Below are 12,870 nucleotides of genomic sequence, written 5' to 3'. Positions count from 1 at the left end.
GCTTCAGTCTCTGGCTCCAAGTTTAGGTTTTCCCATTCTAAAGATTCGAGTTTTCATTGGGTTCTCCATTTTCTAGTTGATTGGCCTTTCGAAACGTTTTCTTGGGAGAAAAGGTGGAGTGTTTTCAAGATATGGAGAGGGTTAGGTTGTTTACGGGATGGAGATTAAAGAAAGGAAAAATATATCCACAGGAGAATTGGCGCAGGGATCGTGCAGGAACGTCTACGTGGAAAATGAAATGCCGCATTTCGAACAATCCGTTCGGCTTCATTCCTCCATCTCCCTCCTCTGTTCAAACTTCAAATCCATCTCACTTTCCTCCATCAATTCTTCTTCATTCTCACTGTCAGAGAATCTCCGAAGTGCAGCCAAGACCCAAGATGGGTTCAGAGCCCGAGAGCCATCTCCCTCCCTCCTTCGTGTCGCGACCTAAGAGCCCGAGTGCTATCTCGATCCCGCGAAGGTACTCTCTCTCTCTCTAAGGTTGATTCCGTTTGTTTTCGACTGAAGGGGTCAAAGTTAATTCATGATTTTAGTTTAAATTGCAACCTTTTATCAGTTGGGGATGTAACTTGGAACTGTGTTGTGATGGATCTTTCACTGCTTACATCTTGGAATGCTAATTCCACGGATTGATTTTTCAAAAACTGTATCTCTTATATTTATGCTGCCCTGTTACAACTTGTAAACAATGGAGGGAGGGACTGATGTGTTGAGGGTATGATAGTAGTGGTTGCATGCCTAAATCATGGTTGATGGTCAGTGCCATCACCAACCTGCAGGCCCAACCCAAACAAGTTCTTGAAAATGATTGGAACATTTTGAATGTTCAGTGAAACATATAGGATCATTGAAAAAGATTGGGAATTAAATGGTTATTTGACATTTCTTACTCACCAACTCTAAAGTTTGTTTGTTTTCTTGGGGCTTTTTCCCTTTTGGAACAGTTGGTAATTCTCAATTTTTGTTATCTTTAGTATTGTATGGTTGCTTTCTCTTGTACACATCATGTATTCTCGGTTGCCCCTTGCGCTTGCTTTTACCGATCCAACAAATTAGCTATTTGTCGATTTGCTATTCTTTTGTTTTGTTTTTAAAATTTTATGCTATTGAAGCTGTTGCAGAATCTGCCAAGAAAGAAATTGATGCTACACAAGCCTGCCTATTTGGCGGATAGGGACTTCAATCAAGCTACTTAAGCATCTGGTCTTCAAATTGGCCAGAGTTATAAAATCCAAATTACAGATAATCCCAAAGGGGACAACATATAACAATAAAAAAGTATAAAAAATATAGATCTGGACATGGTTTACCCCATTCCATCAAACCTATTAGTTCAGGTATAAGGCTTTGTGTATATAAAATTCATGGATGCAGGAGTTTTTGTAAAACTACACCAAGAATAAGGAACATAAATAAGAGAAGAATAGCTAATGATAAGATTGCAAAATGGATAAGCTCACAAGACCTGCTTAAAAACTACTTTGTTGTACGATGTGATCACATGACAATCATCTAAAGAAGTACATGATGATGTTACACACTTGCATAAGTCAACAATGGTGCTTTCACTAGTTTGAATTAAAAGCTACCACTTTAGCCCCTTTGCAATGTGCCAAACATGCGACTTTTCCAAACGTGATGCCTTCAGCTTTGATCTTTTCCAAAGGCTAGCAGCAGTCAAGCATAGAGTCATCAAACCATCTCCAATGGTCTACAAATGAAATCACAAGTTCAAAAGAGGAAGTGTGACTTTGAAAATAAATGCTCAGACGCCGACACAAAGGAAAAATAGAGATAAATCCGAAAAATCTGATGCAATGGGGTGGGTGGTGGAGGAGTGCGTAAAAGAACTGTCACAGAAAAGAATTGTGGGAGTGATTCCGATGGAAAGAAAGGAAGAGAAGGATGGAAACTTCTGGATTGTTTTCCTATGAGGGTTTTGTCTCACTGGGGAGGATATTGTTTTCCTACCTTCCTCTTACATGACTATGAACAGTGAGAAAATTGTTCATCCACCGGTCTGGTCTACGCGCTAATAAGCACAAGACGAGTCTTGATCAAATAAACACGTACGTTGTGATCATCCCGGTTTCCACGACAATAAAATAAAATCAGCAAACCCAAGTAATGATTATGATCTCCAAATTAGATATTCTTATTATTCAGTATTTCATCCCCCATCATATATAACCTTTAAACGATGCTTCAATTGCGATCATGCAACCCATATAGATCGAGTCCAAGCTGGAAAGCAAGGAAAAACTAAAATCTTTATGATAATTTGGCTCTGCAAACACCCAAGGTTAATCTGAAAATTGAACAAATCCAAGCCTATTTGCCATCAAAGTTGAACGAGAGATTTGTGTTTTTTACTATCTTATTGGTCTATATTGTATGCTGAATTCCACATGCCTCCACAATCTTCACGTCATGGAGATAATAGCTTTTTGACACAAATTTCACGTCAGTGGAATAATTTGACCTGAACTGACCAAATAATTTTTCATCCACCGCAGGAAAAATAGACTTTTTAAGAATTAATGACAGATGCCAAACAGAAAGAAATTGGCTATGCCTATCCTGCCACCGTCACTCAATCTCTTCCATCTCCCTCTTCAAAACTAACCTCCACCTCCCTCCTCCAACTTAGAGCTTCTCTCATTCCCTCTACTCCTCCCCCATTCTTATCACATGGTAGAGAGGAACCATTTTTTTCTCATTTCTCTCCTCACCATCCCCCACGTATCACACTCTTCTCTTTACCCTTGATTTCCCCTTAATTCTCTACCAAACTCCGCCATCTCTATTCCTTACCTACCCCCATTCTATGCTGCCTTCCCTACAGATACTACAGCCACCACCATTATCAACCTCCAGATTTATTATTTAATGGCTCCTCAAAAGACTCAGCGTGTTGAATCATGCATTATCTCCCAAAATCTAACCATTTTCTGGCCTGAATTACTTTTGGGGGGGGGAGTCTTCGGTTTGCTGTACGCCTTGCTCTACCAAAGTTTGCGTCAATTCAGCTCCACGATGGTATGGGGTTATCTCCCTTTATAACAACAAAACATAAAAGCATGGCTGAACAAAGTGCCCGGCAGCAATACTCCCAAGTTCAGAATTCCAATTTGCAGTGACATAATACTAGACTACTTCAAGGCTAAAATGTGATGATATGAAACAATTGCTACGTTTTCTTTCTAATGAGTATACCGACCACTTATCCAAAATAAACATACTCAGTCAGATGCCCGCAAGGTGAAATCCTCAAATAAGAATAGGAGAGACAATAAAACCCAGAAGTGATTAGACATACTGCACAGTTAATAACAGGAAGATGGAGGCGGGAAAGAGGGTTTATGACCTTACAAGGACCCAAAACATGACTGCAGACACTGGTACACTTCAAACCACCATTTAGCAATTCAAAATTTCCAATCACTTAGGAAGCAAAGTTTTACGGAATTTCTTGTTGTAATTAACCAAAAATATGTAAATTGGAATGCCAAAATATTGACAAAATTTATAACATTCTCGTACAAACCAGATAATATTGCTAAAGGGCCTACTGATCATTGAACCAACAGAATCATCAAATACACTAGAAGCTACAAGAACACTTGATAATTACATAGGTTCTTGCTTATCATTTTAACAATAACACATTATAAGTAAATACAATATTTATTCCTAATGTCTCCAGGTATATGCATTTGGTGCATTACCAGTTTAGAACCATTGGTTCCAAGAATAACTCCATAAAAACTGTTGAGCAATATGTTACCATGCAATGTTTGTATTCCATCAAGTTATGAAATATCTGCTGTAAATCTTTTATCCAATTCAAAATCCATGAAACAAAAAATCTACTATAAAAATATAACAATTTCTGACTACCCTAGGATTAGACCTCTCTGCAGCGAGAAAAGAAGAAAGAATGGAAAGGGGGAAAAACTACAGCCTCATAGCACTCTTCTAACTGCACGGAATAAACAGACATCGGGAATCTAGATTTCCAAAACAGTCCTTCTATAGACAACCGCCTAGAGGAACCCTCGCGGCATCGTGTCCGATGTGGCATATCAACGTCGTCGTTTGCATTTCGCTAGAAGACAAAAGGAGTCAGTTGGCCTCCTTTCCCATTTTGCCATCCCCACGAAAACTGCTCTTTTTACTTTGTCTATAAATCTTTCCCCTGCATCCCGCAAGTCCAACGAAAACAGGTTTCAACGTAGCACCACCACTCCTCCGTAGACCAGCAATCTCGCCACTGCCCAACTCATGCAGCACCTTGCACCAGACCATGTAAACAACCATGCAAGCACCACGACAATTCCACACTGCACATCCTCCACATGTACAACCTGCACCACCTTGCCGAAGCCAAGCCTCACGTAAAACATGCAAACTGTAGGCCCACGTCCGAGGCATTCATGCTGCACCTCCACGTCGTCACCATTGGCAAGCTTCAAGCCGAAGCCCATGGAACCCCATGCACGGCAGCTCAGCCAGTCCCACCTCCAGGCCGCGTTCTCACCGCTGCACATGAACCCAGCAAATTGTGAACCAAGCACCTCCACGCCGTCACTCCTGCACCATCAACACACACATACGGCCTCCACCTCACGGCACAACAACCAAGCAACGTGAAGAAACTTCCCTCACACGGCAGAAGCCACCAACGCCACCATCGTTTGCCATCCTCTGAAACTTCCCTCACAAACTCATCACGGTGAGCCCCTGTTTCAGCCCCCAAAAAATAGAGGATTTTCGTGAGCCACAGCAGCCAGCCATGGCGCCAGCTCTCTCTCTCCGCGTAGTCATTACCTGCCCAGAAAACGCCGGCCGTTGCACCCACTCCCTCAAGTTAGCTGCTGTCGTCGCACCCTACCTCCTCTCCCTCTATGTTACTCTCGGTTTTTCTTGATTTTTATTCCTCTTTATTTCTTCTATTTGCTAATTTCTTCTCTAATTCTTGGGTATGAGCTATTGTCTGCTTTGTGGGTTTTGGAAAACGGAAGAACTCGTAAATGATTGGAAGAAATGAGGGGAATCGCAAAACTGTGACTTCGCAAAACCATGGCTCAGTGGCTTCGCGGAGAAGACGAAGACAGTGGCTTCGCGGAGAAGACGAAGACAGTGGCTTCGCGGAGAAGACGAAGACAATGACTTAGCAGAACCGTGGGTTCGTGGTTGGAGACCACGAAGATTGATTGTGGGGAAGACAAAGACTGGGCTGCAGCGGGCTCGACTTCGTGGGGCGGCGACTTCGTGGAGGACGATGGGGCTTCGTGGAGGTAGAAGAAAAAGATACGAAGATAGTGTGAAAAATAGTTTTTCGTGGGATGGGCAAAATGTGAAACGACGACGTTGATATGCCACATCGGACACGATGCCGCGGGGATTTCCCAAGGGCGGTTGCGAGTAGCATTTTTCTTTCCAAAATTCTAGGGTAACTACAGGTTGGGCTTCTTAACAAATTAGTAAGCTACGATAAAATAAAGGTCATCCAGGGGTGATAAATTATGGGACTTTTAGAACTATACTGTGCAGTTTCCTAGAAACCCAGAAAATCCAGAAAACACAAAGCAAATGGATCAGCAAAGATCATCAAATTCGAGCAATATCAGATTCATCACCCAAAGAAGAAACTCCATAACAACACCGCGACTAGAGCACAAATAGATATGAAAACAACATATTCAACATTCTGATTATTAACATCATCAAAATGTATGATTTTGGGAGAAACATTAGGGGAAATACTGTCTGCAAAGAGGGGGATTTTTAATTAGATTCTTCCAAAGCACTAAGAAAAAAGGTAAAAAAATATTCTCGGGAAATCATCGTCATTTCTTGTAACGAGCTACCTCGTCGTCGTTGGGGAAGAATCCCATGATTCGACCCGCCGAATTCTGGTACGCGTACATGAACCCTCCCATCAGCCCAATCAGACCTCCGGTCACCATCGACGGTCCCCTAATCCCCGGCTTAATCCCTAGTTAGCAAAAAATTAACAAAATTAATTCCATTTCGTGCACAAGCTATCAATTTGAATAGATAGATAGAGCCAGAGAGAGAGAGAGAGAGAGAGAGAGAGACCGGAGAGGTAGCCGACGGTGACGGAGACGCCAGTGATGGTTGTGAAGCGGAGGTAGTCGAGGAAGTTGAAGTTTCCGACTACTTTGGTGAAGGGAGGGTTCCGATCTAAGACCGGGTACTCTGGCTTCGTCGACGCTGTGATGTCTGTGTTCATCTTTCTCTGCTCTCAACAACGCTGTCACTATCCACTCTCTCTCTCTCTCTCTCTCTCTCTCGCAGACTCGCTGTGCGCAAGCGCAACGACGGCTGTGTATGCCAGTAAACGAGAAAGAATAGAACCTTGGGCCTAAAGGGCCGAGTTCCGCTTTTATAATGAAAAGATGATAAAGCTTGAGCCTAATGGGCTGAGTTCGGCTTTTTCTAGGGCTCATTTGTTTTTGTATATAAGATGAGATGAGTTGAAATAAAAATTAAAAATTAAATAAAATATTATTAGAATATATTTTTAATATTATTTTTATTTTAAAATTAATTTTTTTTTTATTTTATCTTGTGTAAAAATTTATAAAAATTATAATAATAAAATGAGATGATATGAAAATGATTGTGAAAACAAAAGATGGCTTAATATCTTTGGACCTCATGGATAATGGTGTGAATAATCTACGTTTGGAAATACAACTGTTCTTAGATATTTTAAAACTATTTCACTATCATTTTCATATATTTCATTATTCTTTATAAATTATTTTATTAATATTCACAAATATTCTAAGATAGTGTTAGTATCCAAACGGTGGGGCTAATAAAAACGAAGAGCTCACCTAGGGGTTGGTTGGATTGAGAGAATTTCTTAACCCAACTCATCTTATTTCATCAATATAATTTTTTTAAACAAAAAATGATATTTACAGTCGTGTAATGTGCAAATACTGAACAATCTATTTAAAAAAGATGAGTAAATACAGAACCTACATGATAAAATATTAATTTTTTAATAATAAATCTTACTTTTTTTAAAAAAGATTGTGTGATGTTTACTCACTCCATAACTATATCTAGTAATAGTATTACTGATCAAGTTGAGAATAGCTGTTCGAGCAAAAACAACGAAACTAACCATATGTTTAGGAAGTTGTAAAAGCGAAGAGAAGCTTACCGTATTACCATCATCATTACTGATTGAAACAAGACCATCACCTAAAATATTGCTCTGCTTGTAAACACGATGGACGGTATTTTTGTAACATGATTATTAAATCCAAATACAATATACTTATCTGAATTATCTATTAATCTTTTAAATTTGAAACAAAAGTTGCGATAATTATCATGACTCTTTGAAAATATAATAATTAAGATCATATTTGCTAAGTTTTAGTAAAAAAAAAATATTTCTCTATTATTTCTCTACCTTATTAACATAACATTTTTTTTTATTGAGAAATGATAGTTATAGTTGTGAGTATGCAAGCGTCGCGTAATCGTTTTGAAAAAAAATAAATAAATACATGATCCACATGAAAAAAATTAATTTTTTAATAGTAAACCTCACTCTTTTTCAAAATGACTGCACGACGCTTGCGTATTCCATGACTACATATAACATTACTCTTTTAAAAAATTTTTAAATTATTCAGGTAATTAATAGGTTAATTCGGAGAGCCAGAGGAATGAGTAAATTTAGGAACCTACTATTAACTTTTAAATTTATACCTAGCCTCATGTAAATGCTCTATTAAGGGGATTAACGTAAATCTTTGTTATATTGTTTAAGGGAAAAAAAGACAAATTATGAAAGCACGTGGACGAATCACGGGCATTGACGGCAACATTAGACGATCGAACTTTGACCTTGTGACGCGATGGGGGCAGCCTAGCTAGCTAGGTGGCTTTCGGGGATTTGCTAGAGGAACCGTTGAAGGTCAGTTCCTGTTAAAACTAGCCAAATTCTCTCCGGTACAAACGATGGTACGGAAAGTCGAGTTTCTTAATTGACGCTGCTAGCTAGGGTGACCGAAAACGGTGCCTCCAAGCAAAGTGCCAAGTCATATGAGACCCTTCGACGGCGCATGTTCCCAGTGATGTAATTAAGATTGGTGCCCGATCGGTGAAGCTGCTTCCTAGAAAGAACCTCACTCGTCATCGACTTGGGTTTGCCATCGAGATCATTATGTAGATAAGAACGTACGAACCCTTTATGATCTTCTTCAAGCAAGAAACAAAACCTTTGATTCTCAACTAAAAATCATAACAAGTGTAGAAAGAAGACATTTATTTTCCTCTCGCAATGAATAACGCTTTTAGCATATATAAGGCCAGATACCCATAAAGCTAGTTCAATTCCATCGACATCAGTGCAGGTATGTGACTGTCTGCCAGCAACTTGCCTGATCTACGATGTTCTTGTTTCTAGACCAAGTACTACTGGATACTTCTACAATTAATTATATTTGATTGCTGCTATTGTGTCATGATTGCCTAAGATTTTTATTTAGGCAAGGTGTCACCACACAATACCACATATATGTAGGTCCATAACTGCAGATACAGACGTATATCCGTACTCTTGCCAACTTCATTTACTTAGGTTTATTCAAATCAAAGAAAAATTCAAAAACCAATATAACTTTTATAAAATAAGAAACATAACTTAAAATAATTTTATCCAAAACCCTTAATTAATTTATCAATCCACTACTTCCACAAATTCTAATACAAAACGTTTATTAAAAAAAATCCAAATAATTTCCTAATTTTATAATGCAGTTTCACAAAAATTAAACCCTTTAAAAAAAATATACCTCAAGACTCTTTGTAAAAAAGACTATCAAATATCGATCCAAGTCGTAATTTCTACTATTCGTAAACGGATAAGGCATGCAAATACACGTTGTTTTACTTATCCTGCATGGGAACGTACATGCATGAATTTCACGTCAAGGTCGATGTCCTGTTCCTACCTATATTAGGTAATGAAATTGTATTTCATTTCGGTAATATCCCCATGCATCCCCTAACATATTCCCTGTTCCTACTAAAATCCAATCAGTCGCTCGTAGTCCTTATATAAACCCGGCCCTCTCCATCGATCTTTAATTACCACCTTGTAATTATCTCCGTTAGAACTTAGAATTTAGAAGCTCTTTGTGCATCGTTCCAATCTTGCTGGAGTATACAAATTAGTAAATCTGCCTTACACCTTCTCGAGAATGGCGATCACTGACTGCGTTTACTTCCCTGTCGTTTTCTTTGAAGGTGATAAAATGTCAAAAACTACATGATTAAATTGCTAAAGTGAGTGATTTGTTTAACCAAAATGTGAATGAACATTTAATTATGTAGTAATTTCTAATTCTTGACTCAATATGAAATTTTGATATTTTGCACTTGAAAGAAGTTGTATTGCAGTTAGTTCACACAAAAAAAAAAAATTGTACTCATGTCTTATTTATGTTGCAGGGAGATGAATTGAGCAGCAAGGATGAAACGCATGAAGTGGAATGCGTACGGGTTGAAGACCGCTCACTGCAAGCAGCTCGCACGCAATAAAACGCACTCACGCTGGGCTGCAGTGGAACGAAACGCGCAGCACCGAACTGGATCAAAACGCAGGCAAGCTGGAGCAAAACGCAAGAGGCCTGGAACGAAACGCAGAGTTGCAATGGGATGAAACGCACAGCAGCAGGAGATGCGGACGAAAGGAAATGCGGACGCACGCACGCAAGGCAGATTAAAACGCAGAAGATGCAGCAGGAAGAGACGTGCGCACTGTGGAGAGATGAAACGCACGAACGTGGGCTGCGGGAGTTGAGACGCACGAGAGTCAAAACGCACGGAGGGACGCATGAAACGGGGGAGAGAACGCACAGTATAAAAAGATTTTTTTTCGCACGGCGGGCGCTTGTTTTTTTTTCCTTCAGACTTTTTTTTCTCATTCGGCGTCCCCTTCAGTTATATTTTTAGTTTTGGCAGTGCTGATTTTTTTTCTTCTTCCGCATGTACTGGGAGTATATTTTTCTTTCGGTATTTAATTTTCCGGTGGCTGATTCTTCATCTTCAGCATTTGGGTTTCAGCAAACACTGCTATTTTATTTTATTTTCCGTCAGTTTTTATTCTTCTCAGTTTCGAATTTCAGCATATCTGATTGATACAGTATATTTTTATTCAGTAAATTTAATTTGAAACAGTATATGATGATGTTAGATTTTAATTTTCTTGAGCATTTTGTTAATTTAGAGATGATAGGCTAGATTTTTAGCTTGGGATTCAATGAGTAACCCGTGACTATTTGGGATTGGATTTACTTCAATATTTAGTGCTTTTGATGATTAACTTGATGGATTATATCTCAATGTGCATCTAGAATATATTAGAGTTCTTTGTTCTTGGTTTAGATCAATTGTAGACGTAAAGGCACAATTGATACTTGAACAAGTAACATGACTTTAATGATTTTCTTTCACTTTCTATGATTGTTATATAATTTATCAAGTAGTTTTATTAAAATAAAATTGTGGTTCATTGCTATTTTATCCGACTATGATTTCTAGGAATGAGAAAATGGTTGAGAGAAAATAAAAAGAGAAGTAAATCCATCATCAAATTAGTGGGTGAAAATTGCATCCCAAGTGTTTGTTTAATTGTTTCTTACAAGTTTAAGTCAACTTCCATTCGATTTCTTTAAATCCCTTTAATCTTAGCAATTTTAGAAAAATAGATTCTCTTTTATTTTCAGCTTTACTTATGCTTGAACGTCCCGACAATTTCACTCATAATTCACTCTACACTCCCTTAGTAAATATCCACATTTAGGTGTAAATATTGTTAGTGGTTAAGTTTAGGAACTTATTTCTCTTTGCTGATTATTTTAAATTTTCGTGTCACTCCAAACGGTAATATGTGGTCTTGCGAAAATGAAATGTTTGCTAAATTCTCATTGTCCCTGTGAATTCGATCTTGAGATTTACCCTTGTATTACTTTGACAGCTTCTACGCTTGGAAGTCGAAATTAAAAGCTGATCAGAAGGCCACTGCCAGACCAACGTCGGGGAAGTCGACTTTCAACCGTCGCTGGAATTTGAGAACTTTCGATCAGTCATAAGCTGCATGCTCGGAATCCCTCCGCGCCATTTATCGTTCTACCTCCTCGTGAAGCACCGGTCAAGTAAGTCGAAGACCCTCTAGAGGATCCCCATAACCAGGAGGTCTGATTTCGCAGAGTTTTCCCGACATCTTATGGAGTACTTTGGAGAGAACTTTCAAACGATTGTGAGCTGCATGATTGGAATCCCTTCGGGCCTGTTAACAGTATGCCTCGCCGTGAAGCACCGGTCGAAGGCTCTCCTGAAGATTTCCATTACCGGAAGATACGAGAAACAGGCGGCCGCAAGGGAGTTGCAGATGGAGAGAGAGAGGTATTTAGTGAATATGGGTCTGAGCGGGTTGTGTTTGGGGAATGAAGAGATCAATGGCAGTACTGTGGACGAAGATGTTGAAGATTAAACTTGATTTATTGCAAAAGGCCACAATTTATTAAGTTGTTCATTTACGAGATATGTGAAAACTGGAAAGTTTATTTTCATTGTATCTAGGTGTGTACCGTCTAGTGAATCTGAAAGGCCATAAATGTCATTAATTTAATTTCCAGAATTTTCTTTTGGTTTTATATATTGATGTACTGAAACAATATTGAATTAATTAAGAAAAACAGAGTACCGACGTGTGAGTGCTTCTTTCCTCTTCTATTGTTTTGTCTCTATCTTCCAACAGAGTGGCATCAGAGCTTAGGTTCAAGAAAATGTTTTCTAAAGGAACCTCTCTTTCTTTCCAATATCCACAACTCACCAAGCTCAATTATGAAAACTGGGCAATCCGGATGAAGGCTATCCTTGGCTCCCAAGGACTATGGGAGATTGTTGAGAAAGGTTTTGTTCAACCTCAAAATGAGGAGTCTTTGAATCAAGCCCAAAAGGAAGCCTTGGAGAAAGAAAGGAAGAAAGATCAAACTGCGCTCACAGTCATTTATCAAGGTTTAGATGATGAAATGTTAGAGAAAGTGGCCAACGAAACAAACTCCAAGCAAGCATGGGAGACTCTTCGTAACTCCGTCATGGGAGTTGAAAGAGTGAAGAAAGTGTGTCTTCAAACTCTAAGGGCTGAGTTTGAATCTCTTTTGATGAAAGAGAGTGAATCCATCTCAGATTACTTCACAAGAGTTCTGATGGTGGTGAATCAATTGAAGAGGCTTGGAGAAAAATTAGAAGATGTTCGTGTTGTTGAGAAAATTCTCCGCTCTCTCAACTTCAAATTTGACCATATAGCTGTAGCCATTGAAGAATCTAAAGATTTGGAGATCATGTCCATTGATGAATTAAATGGATCCTTACGGGCTCATGAAGAAAGGATGAACCGAGGCAAGCAAGAGCAAGTGGAGCAAGCCTTGCAAGCAAAGCTTTCCCTGAAAGATAAAGGAGAAGCTTGTGAAAATGGTAGAAGAGGCCAAGGACGTGGAAGAGGTCGAGGCCGTGGACGAGGACGTGGTCGTGGAAGAGGAAAAGCAGAGCAAAGTTTTTCTCAAGAGGGAAGAAATCAAAATTTTTCAAGAGGTCGTGGAAGAGGAAGAGGAAGAGGAAGAGGCAATCATGAGGTAAAGAATGACAAAAGTCAAATTGAATGTTATTCTTGTGGAAAATATGGGCATTATTCTTGGGAGTGTCAAACCAAGAAAGTAGAAGAGGAGACAAAGTTCATTTTGCACAAGGAAGATGTTGAGGAGCCCGTATTATTCCTCACGCTTAATGAAGAGCACAATGGTGAGA

The 12,870-nt window shown here is 39.1% G+C and overlaps 1 protein-coding gene across 1 annotated transcript; it reads right to left on the bottom strand.

The window, feature by feature from the left end:
• Nucleotides 1-5,637: 5,637 nt before the first annotated feature.
• Nucleotides 5,638-6,385, bottom strand: LOC108993427 (NADH-ubiquinone oxidoreductase 20.9 kDa subunit-like). Its single transcript, XM_018968346.2, has 2 exons — nucleotides 6,109-6,385; nucleotides 5,638-6,004 (listed from the first exon to the last, which is right to left on the bottom strand). Exons 1-2 carry the CDS (start codon nucleotides 6,260-6,262, stop codon nucleotides 5,856-5,858), a joined length of 303 nt encoding a protein of 100 aa, XP_018823891.1. The 5' UTR covers nucleotides 6,263-6,385; the 3' UTR covers nucleotides 5,638-5,855.
• Between the last annotated feature and the right edge of the window lie 6,485 nt (nucleotides 6,386-12,870).

The sequence above is a fragment of the Juglans regia genome, chromosome 4 (assembly GCF_001411555.2).
Source record: "Juglans regia cultivar Chandler chromosome 4, Walnut 2.0, whole genome shotgun sequence".
Classification (NCBI taxonomy): Eukaryota; Viridiplantae; Streptophyta; class Magnoliopsida; order Fagales; family Juglandaceae; genus Juglans; species Juglans regia.
This window is presented reverse-complemented; position numbering and strand designations above follow the sequence as displayed.